The 20,594-nt window shown below is 45.7% G+C and overlaps 1 protein-coding gene across 1 annotated transcript; it reads right to left on the reverse strand.

Annotated features, from left to right (window-relative positions):
• Positions 1-272: 272 nt before the first annotated feature.
• On the reverse strand, positions 273-15,757 carry LOC130851197 (uncharacterized). The gene is made up of 6 exons (XM_057731161.1): positions 15,555-15,757; positions 13,043-13,091; positions 11,192-12,050; positions 6,741-6,933; positions 2,753-2,801; positions 273-1,285 (listed from the first exon to the last, which is right to left on the reverse strand). Exons 1-6 carry the CDS (start codon positions 15,558-15,560, stop codon positions 402-404), a joined length of 2,040 nt encoding a protein of 679 aa, XP_057587144.1. The 5' UTR covers positions 15,561-15,757; the 3' UTR covers positions 273-401.
• Positions 15,758-20,594: the final 4,837 nt, after the last annotated feature.

Raw genomic sequence — 20,594 nt, forward strand, 5'->3', positions numbered from 1 at the left:
TTTCTGAATAAAATAAGCAATTCCGCTATGAGCTTTTAATATAACATGTTTCCCTCCCCAACAGCAAGACTGTGAAAAGTAGGTCCCAGAGGTGAGATGCTCACACGGCATCACCGTCCACTCATTTTCCTTCCTGCAAGCTCCCCAATATTTCATGACGGTATCCAGTTAGTTTATGATTTACTGTCACCATTTTTAACAAAACAAAAAGGGGAAATATTTTTTCCTTTGGATTTTATTTACCTAAAAAGCAACTAAAGAAAATGGATGGCATGTCTGATGCAAGGAAGGGAAGTTGAAAGTGAAATTGCGTAAAAAGCAAATAAAGTTTCTTATCAACAGAGACAGAGGTGCTGACTCTGAAAAAATGGAAGCTGATGGCAGGTATCATCTGAAAATGCTCAGAGTTCATGAGTAATATGCAGGATGATTAAAATGGCAAGAAAAATCAAAACGCATATAAGAACCACAAATATTCTGATATGAAAAATAATCCAGTTTTTGACTCGGAGGAGCACCTTGAAGGCACAGTTTCTCTGGGCCTCTTTCAGGTCTTGCGTTTGCTTTGCAACCTGTGACCGCACCTTGGCCAGGTAGCGCGTGTAACCTTCTGCACGGGCGTCACCCCCGCCCTGCTGCAGCAGCTGTGCATCAAAGAAGAGGTCGTTGCTGAGGAAGGCGCCCTGGTGCTCCCTCTCCAGTCCCTCGACCACGGCCATCAGCTTGGCCAGCTGCTCCCTCTGCTCGTCCCCGGAGGCCCGGTTGTTGAAGGCGCAGTACCTCCGCCCGCACTCCCGGATCACCGCCCTAAGCCTGAGGTTGTCCGTGTTTGCTACATAGTCATCCAAGGATTCTTCCATTAAGTCCTCCTTGTGGGTGAAGAGGACGATCATGTGTCTCAGGGCTCTGGCCCCAAAGACCTCCTTCACCCTGGTCACGGCCACCACGTCCTGCTCGGTGAAGCGCCCCAGCTGGGTCACCAGTAGCAGCACATGTGGCCCCGGGGCCGAGAGCAGGTAGCAGTCCCCGATGTTCTCGTACATCGCTCGGTCCGGGTCCCTGGCCTCAAAGATGGAGGGCGTGTCCACCACCAGGACGCTCCTGCCGTTCCACGTGCCGGTCTCCCCCTGACACCTCTGGGTCACCGACTGGGCCCCCAGCCTGGACTCAAACACCTGCTGGCAGAGGATGCTGTTCCCGGTGGCACTTTTCCCGCTGCCTGTTTTGCCCACCAGGATGATCCTCAGTGAGGACGAGGCTGCAGACCACTTGTGTTCTATCTCGCCTATAAAAAGAATTATTTTTTCGTGTTTCAGTAAGTTAGTGATTTTTTTAAAAATTTATTTTATCTTGACGTATAGTTGATTAACAATGTTGTGGTTAGTTTCGGGTGTACAGCAAAATGATTCAGTTATATATATACATGTATCTATTCTTTTCAAATCCTTTTCCATTTAGGTGATTTCAGAATATTGAGCAGAGTTCCCTGTGCTGTACACTAGGTCTTTATTGGTAAAGTTAATGATTCTTAAGATTTTTAGGTCACGGACCTTTCATAGTATTTCATGAAAGCTATGGACCTCTCTCCCTGCCACATGGTGATGTTTAAATACATACAAATGTTTGCCTACAACTTTAGGTGACTCTTGAATGGTAGGAAGCCTACATTGGGAGCCCAAGCTTGGACCCATAGCCAAGAGTAAGAACTGCTACGCCATGGAGGATGCTCCAAGGACTTCATCAGGACCAGGGAAAATATAGCTTTTCTGAAAGAAAAGTGGTCCCTGTGATTTTCCAGGGATGGTGCTTAGGCCAGGTTCATGCTGAATAAAGTGAGATTATAAAGAGGCAGAGGATGAGAAGTCACAAATGAGAAAATATTATTCCTTCTTTTTCACCCACCACTTCCCAGGCACACAGACTGCTCGTCACATTCATCTGAACCTTGGGGGTGAAGGAAGCCTCAGACGTCAGAGCGCCAGGGACCTCCCATTGAGGACCAGCTGAATGTCCCTGGGTTTCTGCTTTCTGGGTGGGGAGTTGGATGTTGGAAAGTGAGCCTGCAGAAGGCTTGTTGTTAATGTCCAGGACAGAGTCTGACAGATGACCCTGGATCGCTGGCTGAAGAAGAGATGATAAGAGCATTGGAAACACGTGTGTTGGAAAGATCATCGATTTGGCTGATAGAATTATAGGAAATCATAACCAAAGTGGTGTTGGTGAGGGTGACACTGTGCCAAGAGCTAACACCTTCAAGGGATGAAGAGAGTGAGAATCCAAGGATTTCTTATGAGCCCAAATGAATCAAGTTCATTATAGGCTCCTAAAATCTGTTATTTCATGCCTTTTACTCTGTGTTGGTTCTTCCTTTCCTTAAGTATTCTGGATTTTTTTTTTTGAAGCAAACACGATTACTAAATCCTCATGGGGAACTTTCCCTCTTTTCAGCCGAGCACAGGCAGGGAAAGATATCATTTTCCCAATTTGGTTCCAGATCCCCTGACTTCTGACTTGAAGTTTCGTTTCCACATTTTGCATACATCACCGCACGGGGGGAGCTTCACACGCGGGTGTGCGTGAGGTGTGGTGATGGCAGGGAAGGTAAAGAACATGATGGCCGCCTTTTTCCTCTGTTGTTGGGAATAACTGGGTTTCTTTTCTGTCACTGTGTTTGCGGTGAGGGAGAGGAGGAGAGAAAACAGTGACTCCTCCCTGGTGCCTAGAGCTCTTGAGAATTTGGAGGCTTTCTTACCTTCGGCCATACTCCCGTATCTGCTCCTCTGAAGCCCTTCCATTCTCTTCTGGAATAAAAAAAGGAAAGGAATGAAAAGCAAGTGTCCGTATGGGAGCTGGTAAGGCCTGAGAACACCTCCAATTCAGACAGCCGAGAATAATGAGCCTTACGTGAGCCGTTTCCATTGCTAATTTTCTAACCTCAGATGTCCATCTATAACTCTAAGCAAGCCAGGTGATGCTAGGTTGTGTCAACACAATGAACTCTTGCTGTCTCCTCATCTTACAGGAGAGCAAGAAATGCTTGAAAACAAATCAGTTGACTATCTCCCTTCAACTTGACAAGGCATGAAATAAAGCCCGCCTTCTTCTATGGAATGAGAAGCAGGATTTTTATTATTATTATTATTATTATTATTGGAATCAAAATAAGCAAACTTGCTAGACTAGAAAAACTGCTTTGCTGTAAATGACATGGGTTTGTTTGAAGTACTGGGCGTTTCCAGTCCCAGAAACCCTTTGTATCAGATGGCTATCCCAGCGGCAAAGAGGAAAGTACAATGCACCTTCCAATGGGAGTGTGGAACTGGGGGTCCAGGGCTCCTTTGAGGACTGACAGGAGAGGAAGACGTGGAGGAGGCTGAGCACGGCCACCGACCTCCCTCCCCTCCGAGCAGCTGGTGGAGAGAAGCTGGCGCCGTGACTGAGGGACAGAATCCACATTCGGGACACACTCAAGATATGTTCATTCCTGCTCAGTTTTAAAGCAGATGTCTTTCCTCGTGAGCCTCCCAATAACCACTTAAAAAAAATCCCAGTAGATATAACCAGAAATTGGCAAAGCTATGGGGATAAATGTTTCATTCAGATGAGGCATAATATTGTGTCATTCCTCTTGGTGCTAGAAAAGCGTAAGGAAGGTGCATTAGAAAAGCCAAGCATGCAACATGCAACTATAATGAAGATGAACTCTTTGAGACTGTATTTTATTTACTCGGTTTTAAAGATTATGCAGTTATGAAACAAACACCTTAAGGGGAGACACACACAGAGTAATGAAACAAACGCCCACCATTTGCAATGAACAAATCTAAGTATTTTGGCATTTTTACTTCTGCTGTTCGGTTTGCTTAAAAAAGTTAAGAAACATCACACATATAGTGCCATTTATTTATTTTAGACTCTGCCACTCCGCCCCGTCTCATTCTCCCTCTTCCCTTCAGAGGCAGCCAGTATTCTGAGGTGTTTATATATCTTTCACATTTGCGTGTTTACACATCTACATACACTTGTATCTATAGATAATATATAGTAATTTTTGGTAGTTTACGTAAGTGACGTTATTTGTGTAACATTTTATCCAACTCTTTATTAACAAACATTTGGCGTGCCAAAATATGGGCTTGCTGCTACAAACAATGCAGCAGAAGAACCCCTGGACACATCTCCTTGTGCAGGTGGACAGTTTCTCTGGGATCCAGTTTCCACGTGACTAGAGATTGCTGACTATGACTCCAAGAAGCTTGTGCTAAGTCCTCCAGGCAGCAGCCACGTGTGAGAATTCCCCAAATCCTCACTAACCCTTGGTAATATCAGATTTTTAATTTTTTGGTCACCCTGATGGGCATAAATTAGGATTCTTAATTGGTTTAAACTTGCATTTTATTGATTAACATTGAATTCAGAACGGATTTCATACTTTGCTCTTCAGGTTGATTCTGTTATTTCTACCTTTTCCACATTTTTCTATTCACTCAGTAGGGATGAACAGAAACAGCCCTCATTAGGGACACTATCCTTCGTCACATTATCAGAATCTCTTAAGACAGCGTCCTTCTTTCCCTTTCCTTCTGCACCCCTTTCCTTTCCTTAAGCCCAGGGAAGAGCATTTTCCTCACCACCTTCTCCTACACGCTGTCCTTGTCTCTGGTAAACTATACTCCAGCTTTTGCTTAATCTGCTCAAATTCTCTGACATCTTTTCTACTTCAGGTGACATTTTCTATATATTGGAATGAATATATTGATGTGATAAAGGCAATGACGACAGTGGTGGCCGTGTTGACGAGGAACTGCACCATAGTAACAACCCTCTGTGCAGCCCTTTGTAGTTTGCAAGGTACTTTCATGTCCATGGTCTTAATTGTTCTCCTAAATTCCCTATGAAGTGATCAAGATAGGTGTGAACATTTCTATTAAAATATTAGGAAACTGAGCCTCAAGTGACCTGCCCACGATCACACAACTGCCACAGAGCCAACGCCAAAACATGGCTCATTTTGCCTGCGTGTTCTCCTAGATTCACTGGGGGGAAAAGACATTATAGAGTCAGCAAGCCTCTTGGAACATCACATACCATGCTGCCATCCATGGTCAGGACATACACTGAGGCAGACAGGCTGGAAGCTTGCCCTAAAACCAACGAAGAGAACTGTATTGCAAAATCTGCTGTGCATGTTTAAAAAAAAAAAGACTTGAAATATAAAATCGCAGGGGGCAGAAGTGGCTCTGAATGGAAGTATTTCAGTTTAAAGCAATCTGGTGTTTTTCCGTGACTTGATGATCAGTGTGACCCAAATGGAGCTCTGTGGCTGTCACAATAGCCAATCAAAGTGCAGGTTACATTAGCAGAGGCGCAGCACCGTCCCCCTAACCATCTTCTGAGTGGGTCAGGCTGCTGGGGGAGATATGTCCCCTGGAGGAATAGATGTTTTGGGCAGATATTAACAAATAACAAAGTCCAGAGGCTAGTCAGAAAGGATATTGATAGAGATGCTAAAATGAGTCATAGAATATTAAAAAGACTGAATCAAGCCCAGGAAAAGATTGGGAAACATCATAAACCTGAAGGAATGTGACACATGTCAATCGCATAGTAGATAGAAGTGGGAGAATGAAGACTGGAGGCAGATTTCTTCTCCACAAGGAAAGTCCTTCTCATCTTCCCCCAAACAGGATCAGGACTCTCAAGAGAGTGGCGGGCAGTGTGTGAGCAGAGACTGTAAGAGTATCTCCCTGGAACAGCAGGAGGATCTAGCTTAGGTGGGAGGTTGAAGCAAATGAACACAATGTTTCTTCTGATTTTTAAGTTATACAAACCTGGTTTTATCTTGACAATACTTTATTTTACCAGCCCACGAGAGAGCAGCCTGTCTCATGCTGTTTTAGGAAAGACAGAAAGATTTCTTGGCTGCCTTATTCATAAGTATCCTTCATCCATCTGCCCCCGTCCCTGTTTCCTGGTACGTGTTTCATCGTTTAGCATTGTGATTTCAAAACGCGGCTCTCACAGCAAGTGTAGCAAAGGGATGGTTCCTGTACACCCTGGAGTCTGTCATACGGTCGAGTTCAACACCGTGTCATAGGGAAAGTGTGGGGGTATTTGCGGGGAGAACGGGGTGGTTTTCAGAAGATGAAGGTCATAGAGCAATGTTCACCGAGGTTTCATTTGGAACACGTGGCTCAGTGAGGTGGGAAAACAATGACCCCGTGCTTGCCCTGTGCAGCCCTCGGAATCCATTCCCCGCATCCAGGCCCCTCTGGGACGCGGGGCTTGTCAGGGATGGGGCGGGGTGCTATGCGGGAAGGTAAGAGGGTCACATTGAGACGCACGCCGCACCTAGTTAGGGCACCTTGTGAGTTTCAGTTTTTCCTCATCTGTCAGATGCGATGAGACTAGTAGTGAAGCTTTATCAATCCTGTGCAGCTTATGAAGATCACAGGAGCTAAGAAGCAGGCAGCTAGACGGAGAAGAGCGCGGCGCCGCGGAAAGCGATGGGCGGCGAAGGCGGGGGAGGGCGTCCCAGACCCGCTCCCCTCCCTCCAGGAATCCGCTGTTGCCCGGAGCGCTCACCAGCGGCGCCGCGTTTCCCTGCGGGGAGCGCCCAGGAGCGTGGTGACCGGTGTGAGATTCCGCCGGGAGTCAGCGCCCTGAAAGCAGACGCCACCGCGGCCTCCAGACCTCGCCCTCCTCCCCGGACGCTGCGACCCCCGCCGGGTTCCCCTTACCGGGCGCGGCGCTGCGGGCTGGGGGGCCGGCGGGTCGGCGCGAGCGCGCGGCCGGAGGTCCCAGGGCGCGGCTGCAGGGCGGGAAGGAACGTGCGGCCGCCGGAGGGCGCCCCCTGTCCCCGCCGTGGGGGCCGCCCCCTCCGGGTGGGCCGAAGCTGCTGCCGCGGAAGCGCGAGCGCCGCGCGTCCGGAGCCTGCGGCCCGCACCGCGGGATGCTTGCCGGGCGCGCCCGCGAGCGCCTCGCCCCCTCGCGTTTCCGCTTCAGGACGTGCGAACAGAAGTGAGGTTTGGCTTGTGAAGCAGAAAAGCGAGGGCCCCGGCGCCCGCTCTCCGGTGCGGAAGCCCCCGCGTTGCCTCCGCGGGAGTGTCGGGCTCTGGGGCCCCCGTTCCCGGAAGATCAACGTTTCATCTGTCTTGCTGAGCCGAGTAACTCGGAAGTGAGTCTCCCTGTGAAAGCACCTACAAAGAGATCTGCTGAGAAAATTAGCTATTTTCTTTGGCACAAGAAGGAATGATTGGCTTTTCTCGAAGGAGGACTTCTCTACCTTTGTGAAAAGCTGGAGGCCAGCTGTGGAACGGGTTAGAATCCAGCCTTCCTCCTCTCCAGAAACTCCTCAGAGCTGGGAGTCAGAGAGTGACTGTCCTTGTCTTTTGTGTCTTGGGGTTGGGGTGTCTCTTCTTGGGGTGCGTGTGTGTGATTTTTGAGGAGCAGTTCTCTTCAGTGTATCCATGAGCTATTTCACGAGCATGTGGAATAGAGCTTAGGTGTTTTCCGATGTAGTAAATCAAGGGAAATACACGATTTAACACCATTTTCAAAGTAAAAAGGAGTGCCTAAACTTAACGGTATAAAGGGTGAAAGGAAATATAAAATAAATAAGAATTGGGCCAAGAACGAGAGTGAATGTAAGGTGTAAAAATAATTAAGACCCAAAATAATAATGAAAACAAAACCCTATATCATTTTGGAAGATAACTACTTAAAAAATAAAGTAAAAAACAAATGTAGAGAAAAATCTCAAAATATTTTATTGCTGGAATAAGCAAGTGAAAATCCAGTTGTATAAGAAAAAGCAAACATTGCCGCTATCAGATGAAGCCTCCCAGACAAGAAAAAAAAAAAAAAGTCTTGGGTCATAGTCTAGTCTGGCTTCCCCAAGGACTTGCAGGAATCCCTCTTCTAGGGAATTCAATCCATAGGGTATTCTCTGGAAGGAGTAGTGGCATCTGTCCAGCCAGGTGATGAATACTGAATATTGTACAAGAATACTGAATATTGTACAGTACTGAAAATTGTACAAGGCTATATAAGGGGGTATGCACTGTTTGAAATCTTCTGCTCCGAAAACTCATCGTGCCAAAAAACAACTCTCAGAAATAAGCCAAATATGAACCTCTTTGGATAAAATGACAGCTGACTCAGGCAGCAGGGGCATGGAAATATGAAAGAAACTTCATCAGCACACGATCAAGGAATTTTTATGCATGAAGAGAAAAGGAAATGCGAGAGAAGTATGTAGTTGACATGAATATACATATATTCACTCAAATAGTCAGTTTTTGAGAAGTTATAATGTTTTGACCCTGTGTCTGGTTAAGGAAACTCTTCCTATAGGACAGTAAGGAAAAATAAGCTCCAGGTCTGATTTGTCACCTTTTGCCCTTAGAAAATCACTTGACTCTCAGTAGATTGCTTTACTCTTCAACTAGAAAGCTGTTAATGGTTAATTATCCTTCATACCTCATGAGGTAGTTTTCATCATAAAATATTAAGCAAGAAATTATTATATTATACTGTTCTCCCTATAGCTTCTGTCCAATATTTTATGAGAAGTCTTGTATTATTTTGTTTTGCGATCTATCCTGTGTTAATGTGTAACATGAAATTGTATATCTTTAAAACTTTTTTGGCTGTGCCGTGTGTCATGCGGGATCTCAGTTCCCGACCAGGGACCGAATCCTTGCCCCCTGCAGTGAAAGTGGACCACTGGACTGCTGGGGAAGTCCCTAAATTACAATTAAAAAACTAAAAATTGTGTCTTCCATTTACTTATGAGTTCCTTTGCATAGTTCTGAATCTAAGGATTAGAAACTAGCAATGTTTAGAGAACAAATACAACTTTGCACTTTGTAAATGTATTTGATGACTAATCTCACTGACCTTATATTACCACTGGCTCCCAACTCTATACACAGGATAATGTGGAATATTGATTATTATGAATAATAAATTTGGAGTATTTATGAGTGAAATTTATGTATTTATGAGTATGACATTTATTTATGAGGATTAATATTATGAAACGTTTCCTCTTAGAATTTTTGTTTCTGTATCATATTCTTATGGAATTTAAGCTACAAGGTGCTTTCACTCACGTTATTTCACCATACATGAAAGCTATAAAGATTAATATTAATATACTAATCTCAAGAAAAGCTGAATCCCTTTGTGCCCAAGGTCTAGGAGCAACTTCCTAGGGTACCGGCTTCGGAACACAAGCCCTCCGCACATCTCCTGCTCTTTCCACTGTCCCCCTCGACGGTCCTGCTGCTGCCCCAAGCAGGGCGTTTTACCCACGGATGTCAAGCCTTCCTCTGATCCTATACATTTCTACATGCTACAGTCCACGTGAGAATTTTACAATCCCGACACTCATATTTACTTTAAAATTCACAATTTCATTTATAAAAGAGACAGAGGTAATATGTATTGACAGAAATTGGAGGGCATATGTGGACACCTGGACGTGAGAAAACGAAAAAAATGAAAGAACAGCAGGTTAAAACCACCCCATGGTAAACAAGGTCTTTGGCTCACAGCGCATGCTCGTGCGCACCTGGCCCGGATGGTCAAGCTGATGACACTGGCGGTCCCTCCTACGTCGGCCCCTTCCTGGGCCCCTCAGGTTGTGGAAGGAGTCCCTCCATGGGGCTGAGAGATCCTGCACAGGCCCAGCAGGCCGCTAAAGGCAGGAATTGATCATGGACTTTGTTTCCAGCTAGGCTTTACAGAGCCCAACTCACTGCCCGCCACCGTGGCCCTCAGACACCGTCGCCCCACCCTCCCCAACTGCAGGCCACCCTAAGCCGATACCCACCCTGAGTCTCCGAAGACCCTTAACGCTAGGTGGCATGGAAGCGCATGCGCATAGGCCCAGTCTCCACGTGGAGGCGGGATGGCCCTAGGGCGCCTGCGCACAACCTCCCCCCATGCCCCTCCTGCCTGCCCCCGCATCCCCTTAGCATCCCTGAGCCCTGGTAGTATTGGGATATCTGCCTTCTCCCGCATACACACCTTTTAACTAGAGCGTGGCTGATAGAAAGACTTCTTTTAAAGTGCTCTGTCACATTCAGAAATATAGAAGTAAACAGATCCTTAGGTTTGCTTACACAGCGTAAGGATGGCATTCAAGGACTTCTGTGGGTTGAGCCATCCCCTGTCAAACCCCACATTACAGCCACACCCAACCTCAGGTGCTCTGCGGCTCTCTGCTGATGCTCCTGCCTCCCTCTCTTCTCCACTATGAGACAAGAGCTTTATTAATTATTATTATTAGCATAAAAATCTGTTGAAGACATTGTATGTTATTTTCCACAAATCTTACTTCACGTTGGAAGACATGAACCATAATACGTGCTAGAAAATTGGAAACTGTGTTATTTTCAGTATACGTACATTTAACTTCTTGGTACTAACTCATTGTACTGGTAAATAAATCGATGTATCAGAAGTCATATGTATGACTGTGACATCTCTTTCCTTGATGATAGTAAAAATTTACACTGATGACTGAAGAAAGTTACCTACCCATAAGAACTAGAAATGTCAAGAAGAGTCAGCATAGGCTATGGTCTGAATGTTTGTGTCCAGTCCCTCCCCCTCCCCCAACATTCACATATTTAAAACCTAATCTGGAGAGATGGGGTCATTGGGAGGTTATTAGGTCATGAGGGTAGATTCCTCATGATTGAGATGAGTGACCTTGGCAACATGCCCCTTCCATCATGTGAGGACACAGCCAGAAGTCGGCAGTCTGCGATCTCAGAGAGGGATCTCGCCAAAACTGGACCGTGATCTTGGAGTTCTAACCCCTGGAACTGTGAGGAATAAATGTCTGTTGTTTTTAAGCCACCCAGTCTGTGTTGTGTTTTGTTTTAATAGCAGTGTCTAAGCAAACAAACAAACAAACACAAGCTCAAAATCAAAATAGCCGTTTTCCCTTTGCATTCATAGCAACAACCACCAGTCATTTCACTGTTTTTCAGGAGAGGACCAATACATCAAGATAACTAACACGTTTTAAGGATGTTTTAAAATTGTACAACTTTATTTTAAAACTGTTTACTGGAGGAAATCTGCAACATTTGAGAACTCCGATTCTTTTGAAATTCCCCTTCAGATTCGTGTTCCGTTCCGTTCTTGCCAGGTTACCTGCAAGATTGAATATCACTCTGTCATGGCCTCAGGCCACTGCCTGTAGAGCAGGTAGACCAGGACCACGGTGCCCAGCAGGGCGAACACGCCCAACTTACGCCAGGTCTCAGGCACGTTGTGCCACGGCCACAGCCTGGCCAGCAGCCAGCGCTCCCGCCGCCTCTGGGCGCGGGCGGCCACCAGCTCTGCCACCCTGCGCAGCCTCTCCTTGGGGTCCGCGCTGCCCGGGGCCTGCGCCAGGCTGTACACGTCGTTGGTGTAGGGGGAGCCGCCGTGGTCCCTCACCAGGTCCTCCACCAGGCCCATCAGCTCCATCACCTGCGCCTCCCGCTCTGCACCGGTGGCTCGGTTGTCGAAGGCGCAGACCCGGCCCCCACACTCGGCCACCAGCTCCCTGAGCGCGCGGTTCTCGGTGTCACGCACGTAATGCTGCAGCGAGCCCCCGTCCAGGTCCTCCTTGCGGGTGAAGACCACGATGGTGCGCGCCACGATGGCGTCCCCGAACAGCACCTTCACCCCCCTCCAGGCCTGCTGGTCCTGGGCCGTGAAGCGGCCCAGCTGGGACACCAGGAGCAGGGCGTGGAGCCCCGGGGCCGAGAGCAGGTAGCAGCGGGCTCTCTCCACGCAGCCCGGGTCTGTCTGCGAGACCTCGGAGCTGAAAAGGTCCGGGGTGTCCGTGATTTCCACGTCCCACTTGGCCCACCTGCAGCTCCCCACAGCACAGGTCCTGGTCACCGATGTAGCCCCGAGCCTGGAGAGGAAGCGCTTCTGGCCCAGGATGCTGTTTCCCGTGGCACTCTTCCCTGTCCCTGACCTCCCGGCCAGGAGGATCCGCAGCCTGGGCTCCGGCAGGGCCGACTTGTCATCTTCTAAACCTGTGAGCACCAATGATTTGTAAGCTTCCGAACCTGAAAGCCATATACACTGGTCCCTGGGTCTCCTGGACGCCTTTTGAACAAAGGAGAACAGACTGCTTGGACTTTTGCTTTTCAGACCAAACCTTTACTGAGTGACCTGGTCCGAGGTTTGCGAACTCAGGGGGATCTTTACCTGTCTACTTCTCCCCTCTTTGGTGTCACACATGTACCTGTAGGTGCTCTAGCACCTGGTGAATGTTTCTCTAGAGGACGCCCCTTTGTAACACAGGCCATTACTTCCTCTGACATGATCTCTCATCCACGCTGTGCAGGGCTGGTTCCTATTTGACAACTTCAGTGGCTTCAGCCATACCTTTTCAAATATCCTCCATCCAAGAAAGGCAGGATGGAGGTGGGCCTGGCTGTGAGGGCCATCTGGAGTCCCACACCCTAAGTATGAATCACAGCCCCATCCCCTGCCAGCCCTGTAACCCTGGGAAGCTGCTTAATCAAAATGTCAAGCCTCTTCTGCACAAATGGGATCAATAATGCAACGCTGCCCTCATGGGGCTGCTGGGAGGATAAGATGAGACCATCTCTTCTTCCCTCCCTGTTTCCCTCCTCTTCCTCGTCTCCACTCTTTTAAACCTACTGCCTAGTAAGATACTTGGTTAACCCTCCTCCTTGTTCCCTAACACCTTCTACCTGGTGAATCATGTTCCCTCTAGTACACGATTTGATGCCCTCTACATCCCCTTCTGTGGAGGTCAGAGGAAGTTTATTCATTTTACTTTGGAAATGGAGGTGCAGGTTAGTCAAAGAACTCAAGATCTCAGAGCAGGGCAGGGGCAGAGATCAAGGTCACATGCCAGTCCCAGGGCTCTTGCTGTTTCATCCCAGCATCGAGAAACCTCTGGGGCACCTCTCTGCTCAGTGTTGAGTTAGCCCATGCCCCTCACTACCCAGAGCTCACACCTGGGGGCAAACACACGTTTGAGATGTACTCTTACCATAGGCATATTCTTCATCTCTTGGCATCTTCCGTCCTCCCATGATTAACTGAAAGAGTCCAAAAAAACCACCATTTGTTTATTCATTCATTCACTCATTCATCAAATAGGTGTAACTACCTACAATGTCTCAGGCCAAGTCCAAAGAGCTGGTGACACGACAGTGAAAAGGTCATAATTCCTGCCCTTCTCTGAGCATTAGAATTTAGGGAAGATATTGGAAGAGCCTGGTCTGGAGTTGGGATGATACTGTGAGAACACTTGGTGAGCTTGGTTTTGTCTTTTCAGGGCCTCCAAATGCAAAGAGCAGAGGGGAGATGATAACACCTACTCTATATCAGTGAGTGAGCTTTCGATGCTGATTTTTCCAGGTAATTCTATGTCAGTGACATAAGCTGTAGAAAATAATTTTTCCCAGGAGATTCAGCCACTGGGGGAGGGGTGGGCTTTGGAAAACCCTGAGAACAAGAAAGTTTGCTTGCTCACTTAGAACCTACCTTAGGGTTGTTTTCCTGAGACACAAACAAGAAGAAAACTGGAGTTTTGCTTTTGGAAATCGGAAAACAGACGTATTTCCCAAACTGATCTGGAGAGCTTCTGCTCTCAGAAAACCACATAATTGGCTTGTCCTAATATGTCTAAATATGGAGAGACTGGGATGCTCCCCTCCAGCTCTTTATGTTCTGGCCTCAAACCTGAGGCTTCTCAAAGTAAAGTGATTATACCCACTCAAACATCATTTAATGCAGTTAAACATTTTGTGGTCAAGTTCGCCTGAGCACACGAGCACCTGGACACGACAGCACAGTCTCTCCTCAGTCTACTTCTCCAGCCTCATTTCCAGCTAATCCCCTCCCCAGCCAGCCCCTCCACAAACAGCAGATGTCAGGGCCTTTTCCAGCCCACCTCATCCAAGGACCATTCATCCTACCCCACATTTCTGCCTGAGTCCTGTCTGTGCGTCAACGTCCATTTCAAATTCTACCTCTTCATGTCATTCACCTGGTTCCTATAGGTAACTGTGTTCTCCCCCATTGGCACCAACAATGAAGGAAAAGAAAAGAGAGTTTGGGTGAATAACCTGCCTTTGGCTAAAGGACTCAGATGGCAGGTTTGCCTAGAACTCAATACCAAGCTGCTTATGTTTCTGCAGTAACACTCCTACTGACCCTCTGCCCAAAGGCTTCAGTAAAGTTTACCCCATGGGCAAATCACACAATGTGATGAGTTATTTTGTGTGTAGAAATCAACAAACTCCCATAATTGACACCAGAGAAGAGATGAACAAAGAGTCACAAGATTCAGAGCCAAGAAGAAGAATGTAGCTAAAGCAAGATGTCCTCGTCAAAGGTAGAAATGAGGAAGTGTGGGACAGGGAACTCCCTGGAATTTCCATGTAGTTTGAAATAGGGGTTACAATCACTTAAAATAATTTTTAAGAAGGAGGTAAGGATGAAATGTGGGATGACAAATGGTTCTTTGTTATTGAGCTATGTAAAACGTGTAGAATCCTGTATTTGGAATACTTTGAAAATTCAAAGTTCATGCAGTTCAGCGCCTCTCAAACTTGCTGTTTTTCAGAATCACTTGCGTGTTCTTTAAAAATGTCCATTTTGTGGACTGGAGGACATGAGGTTGGGGGTGGGGGTGAAAGGGAAGCTGGGACGAAGTGAGAGAGTAGCATAGATATATTTACACTACCAACTGTTAAATAGATAGCTAGTGGGAAGTTGCTGTACAACAAATGGAGATCAACTCAATGATGGGGGATGCCTTAGGGGGCCAGGATGGGGAGGGAGGGAGTCGTGGGAGGGAGGGGATGTGGGGATATATGTATAAATACAGCTAATTCACTTTGGTGTACCTCAAAAGCTGGTACAAGAGTGTAAAGCAATTATATTCCAATAAAGAGCTAAGAAAAGAATGTCCATTCTGGGGGAAGCATGCTCAGAAATTCCAATTTATGAATCGGATGTATCTGAGGTAATCAGTCCACAAATCAGAGTTTGGAAATTCAGACCCCTTCACTGTACAGATGAGGAGACTGAGGTGTTCCTGCAGCTAGAGTGGGAGAGAGGTGAATTAGGGGGCAGACGTGTAAGGGCTCCTGCAGGGAGAAGGGTCGAAGACCTAGTTCCTGACCTCTTAAGTCTCTTGAGCGCCCCGACTGTGGACAGGGGGGACGGGGGAATCTGGGGAGTGAATTCTGATTCGCCACATTGTAGCTTGCTCTGAAGTTAGATTGCTTTGGGGGCCACAGAAACACCTTTTGCCTGTGCTGAAAGTGCAGTTTGGGCAATGTGGAATGCCTTTTAAAGTGTATTTTATTCCTAGACGTGGTCCCAGCCACACGTTTCTTACTGTATGGAGGAAGTGTAGGAGGAGGCAGGTAGGCGCACCCTCCAGGCTGGAGAAGATGCTCATGGACCTTCTCTTGAACTTCCTCTACTGGAAACTCGGAACATGTGGACCACTCTGGGCGCCCCGCTCAATGGCTCCGGCTCTTACTTACGCGCATGGTGCCTGGTGGGACCCAGGTGCTCAGACAGTAAATGCTCTCAGAGCCATATTCCTTCTGGGTGGTCGCAGCTCCTGTCCCCTGCCGGGGCTCACCTTTCCTGGTGACAGGCTCTGACAGGTGATCCGAAAAAGCGCTGATCTCTGCTTTCCCTTCTGTTGTGAGTGCGGCAGGCTGTTTTCTTCCAGTGTGCACAGAGGAAGTCTCAGGCCTTTGAGACTCAGAGCTCTGGAAAGCCCAGAGGGAGGGTTAGGTGGTGGTGACGATTTAAAGAGACAGGAACATTCATTGTGGGCTTAGAGCATTTCTCTTACAAAACCTCCCTGCTGTTGTGACTAATGTGGTGTGTGTCTCCAGCAGGGCCCCTCGACACCAAATAGCTTGTGATACCAGAGGAAGGGAAGGGTGCTGTATGTAGGACCCCGAGGCCTGACTCCTTCTGGAACTGCTTAGTGATCTAATTTCAATTACTTTTTACCCTGTAGGCATTTGTCCTCATACAAAATAAGTCCAGAGCGCCTCCTGCCCCAGAACAAAGAACATGAAAGCTTTTCTCAACAGCTGTCCATTGACTGGACATCCATGTGGCCAGTACTCCCCTGGGGACCAGTCTGTCAGAAAAATCCAGAATTAGAGTTTTGAGCTTCAAGTCCTTCAGCAGCTGAAGGACTTGAAGCTGGCCGGTGTGTTCAGGATGGGTACATTTACACGACTCCTAAATTGACCTCATGAGGAGGCTCAGTCTGGTCATCTGTGTTGGTGTCACAAATTCTACTATTCTGTCTTCTCTCCAGTGGGTCATGAGAGTGAGGTCAGCAAAAGAGCCAGTGGTGTGACGAGCAGGCTGTGAAAGGATTGGCCCTAAGACTGTCAGGTCACCAACCTAACTCAAAGTGTCTGGAGTTGACTGTCCCTATGTGTGGGAAGGAGGGCTGTCCTGAGCCCTCATCTACTGACTGGGACCTGCCTTTTCCTCTCTTTCTTTCCAGCCCATTTTTTTCAGGTAGGAAAGAGACCCAGCTTCCACTATTTTCCATTCTTTTTCTCAGGTACAGAGCCTCTCGAGTAACCGACATTCAGCATTACTGAAGCCAGGAGTCTCTTATTCTCTCACTAGATCAGCAGGTGTGAGGCAAGTTTGGTTTCCAGGGCACTAGGTTGAAGGAGGCACTCACTGCCAAGGTCACCCAAGTCCATCCCTTCAGGTGAATGGCCCTGGGAGAGAGAACTTCCCTAAGCCCGAGGTGCATATGGCTCCTCACTGACTTCACCCTGGTCCAAGCCACGCAGACCAGTCTTAACTAAGTCTTTGATGCCCAACCTGTACCTTTCATGAAGATGCTTTCAGTGCCTCTTCCATAACTCCTTGCTGTTCAGTGTTCTCATGCACGTATGTGGTGTCTTCCTTCAACCACTTGTGACTCTCTGCCTGAGGGTTCACCTGGTTATGAGAGGATGCTCGGCTAATGTATGGAGCAGCCTGAAGTCATCAGAGACCTAAGGTCCCCAGGAGCAGACCCCAATCTGCGACAGTTAGAAGTTAGTGCACAAATACCCTAGTTTCCTTGCTTATTAAGTTCTGCACTGCCCACCAAGTGAGACCACTTTGAGGTATAGTCTGGACCAACTGCTGTGGTCCCCGGCAGGACGGAGACCCAGGTGTCTGTGGCAGGAACCCCCTCATCACTGTCTACATTGGTAACATGTTCAGCAGCACAACCTGAGTCAGCTACTTTCCCCTTCCTGTCTCACATTCCCCATGGCCCTACTAGTGCTTTCTGGGATTGCCTTCCTACCCCAGAGTGACTGTCTCCATTCTCCTCTGCATCCTGATTAGCTTTTGATTATTTGCTATTGTCTCTGAGCTTGGTCCCCTGTTATTCACTGATTTGCCATCAGCTGTGGAAACCTATCCACGGCCAAGGCCCTGAGCCTCCTGGGTCTCAGAACCATGCAGGGCTCCTGCTTCCTCTCCTCCCTCTTTCCACACTTCCTTCTTCACTTTTCAGATTTGCATGTTTATTGTTTTCTTCTCTCTCCTTATAAATCCAGTAAAAAAGACACAGAAGGAAAACATCCTTCCTGAACAGAGCTTCAGAACAGAATAATAAGAAGTTCAAACCTTCTGGGATCGTTCTTCATCCCTGATGTCTCCCTGCCTTTTCTTGACACCAGATGAGCCAGAGCTCAACTATCAGCATCCCCAGGGCTACAAAGAAATAAGAAATATCCGAATATTATCTCAGGAGAGGAGATTATAGGAAAATACTTCTTCAATGAAATATTGACTATCTGAAGGACATTGGCCCCACTATGCCCCAGCATTTAGAAGCACTATTTTAGTGTCATGTAGATCCTACTTTCCTTTTTGTGGGAGAGAGAGGTTGTGGCCATCAAGATTTACTTGTTAGAAGTACCAGAGAAGTAGGTATCATCCAGAATTCAGTTTCACAGGACAAGGACCAGAGCAATCTTCCTAGTTTGATAGCATAACATAAAAGGAGATGGACGTTTAGAAGACAAATCAGAAGTTAAAATGTTGTGTGTTTCATATTCCAATGTTATGTACAATGGGACACTGGAGTCAAAGATAGACAATAAAAGTTCTGAGTGAGAGAGATGCAAATATTAACACAAACTGAGACTTGTGTGAGAACCTAGGATGAGTTTCAGTTAACAAAAGACCAGGAGAAAGGACTGGGGGCGGGGTATATTTGAAGAAATAGCAGCATGTCATAAAACAACAAATGAATGGGGAAAAACACTCAGAGAAAATGAGTAGGATATAAAGAAAAAAGGACTGAGAATAGAACCCCAAAGACCTTATAATTCTGGAACCATCAGGGGGAAAACAGTACAAATGTTTGAAAAGTGGAAGGATAGCTGAAAAGTGTGTTGTTATTAAAGACAAGTTGCCGAAAGTCTGAAAAAGAAAAAGAATCCATCAAATGGGGGATCTTTTGCTTCTGGTTAAGTTGGAGAAAGGTTCAAAAGCCCTCAGCTTCCAGACTGACAACAAGAATTGGACAGGATGAAAATATGCTTCTCTATGTCAAAGGATGGTGGAAGCAAGGAAGCATTGAGGAACTGAATTCTAGATGTAAAAGGGCCTTTTATAGGTGAGGAGAGATCTGGGGAGCCTTCTATACCTGGGGTAAGTACTTGGTCTGGATATAAACATTTGGAGGTGTTGGCTTGTCACAGGCAGGTGTTGCAGAGTGGAGGAGAAATTAGATGATCATTTGACAACAATGTGGGCTATCAAAGTAGATTGGGATCTACATGATCGTAAAGGCGACACTAAATTGTGTGTCTTGAAAACTCCTCCCTTTCCCATCACAATATTTTTTTCTGAGAAAGCAGCAATGGAGAAGGGCCAAAAAAAATAATGAGAAATTATTCTATCTCATTCGGCCCTGCTAGTGACGTAAAGCCATTTAAAATTAGAGCCTTACACCTTTCTCAGTTCAAATGTTGGTTAGATAAAATGTGAATTAGATAGGAGACTGTTAGGTGTAGTATGAATCAGAAGTGGACCTAATTGATTTAATGGTGTCTCATTCTCATTTCTACTCAAGTTTTGGAGCCAATGATGTGACACTGTTATCACTAGACAGGTAAATGAACTTGCACTATCCAGAAAATAATCCAAACCAGGTGCAAAGCAGACTTTAGACTTCAGTTTTACTGTCTGCAATATCAATTTATATGACATAAGAAGAGTCAGGAAAACATGGCTCATAATCAAAAGATTAAACAGTAGAAGCAGAACCACAGATGACTCATTCATTGGAACTTAGGACTTTAAAATAGCCATCATGAAAGTGTTAAAGAATTTATAGAAAAATAAATATAATGGTTTAAGAGTTGAAGAATTTCATGAGGGAAATATAAACTCGAAAGTATTAATTCTAGAACTAGAAAATAAAATGTCTGGAAAAGAAAACCTCTATTGGAAGGACCTCATAGCATACTGGACATTGAAGAAAGCAGTTTTGAAATTGGAGACAGGTCATGAGAAATTATTGAAACTAAAGCATAAATGGAAAATAGAAAAAAATAAACAAACATAGCACTAGTGATCAGTGGGATAGTATCAAGCAGTCTAATGTAATTAGAATCCAAGAAGGAGAAGAAAAGACTGAAGTGGGAGGAAAAAAATATTTGAAGATATAATGACCAAAAATTTTCAATTTTGATGAAAATTTCAACTCATAAATCCAAAAATCTTAACTTTATGTTTGTGGGAAATACCAAGAAAAACAAAATCCAGGCACGTTATAGTCAAACAACTGAAAACAACAAAAACAGCAAAAAATAATTTAAAAAATAAATAAAAAGTGAATAATTTAAAATCAACTAGGGGAGGGAGAAAGACACATTACACAGAGGTGAACAATATAATAATGGCTTCTTTCTTATTAGAAATAACGCAAGCCAGAGAACATTGGAATATGTTTAACATGATGAAGGAAAATAAAAGATGGGCCCATCAAAACTACGCTTCAAAAATGAAGTTTGAAAAAAAGACATTTTAAGATAGAAAATGAGAGAATTTGTCCCATGAGGACTTGTGCTACAAGAAACGTGAAAGAAATTCTTCAGGTTGAAGGAGAATGATACCAGCTAGAAACTTGGACCAACAAGAGAGAATACAGTTTTCTGGAAATTTTCAATATGTAGGAAATATGAAAAGACCACTATTTTATTATTGCTTAGTTTCTTAAAAAATGAAATTGACTACAGTAAAACAATAATAACCTATTGTGAGTTTCTAACATAGGAAGAAGCAAAAAATGACAACAATATCACAAAGGAAGGGTAGGAGCTAGATCCAAGTACACTTCATAGGTTCTTATATCTTCTTTGGAGTGGTCCCCTTTTAATTCAAAGTAAAGAATAATACGTTAAGGATAAATAGTTTAGTTTCTAGAGCAAGCACTAAAAAAAAAAAAAAAGAGAGAGGAGTAAGTTTGAAAAGATCAACACGCAAAAATGAAAAAAAAAGAGAATGAAAATATGGGGCAAATGGAA

Source organism: Hippopotamus amphibius, chromosome 4, assembly GCF_030028045.1.
Source record: "Hippopotamus amphibius kiboko isolate mHipAmp2 chromosome 4, mHipAmp2.hap2, whole genome shotgun sequence".
Lineage (NCBI taxonomy): Eukaryota > Metazoa > Chordata > Mammalia > Artiodactyla > Hippopotamidae > Hippopotamus > Hippopotamus amphibius.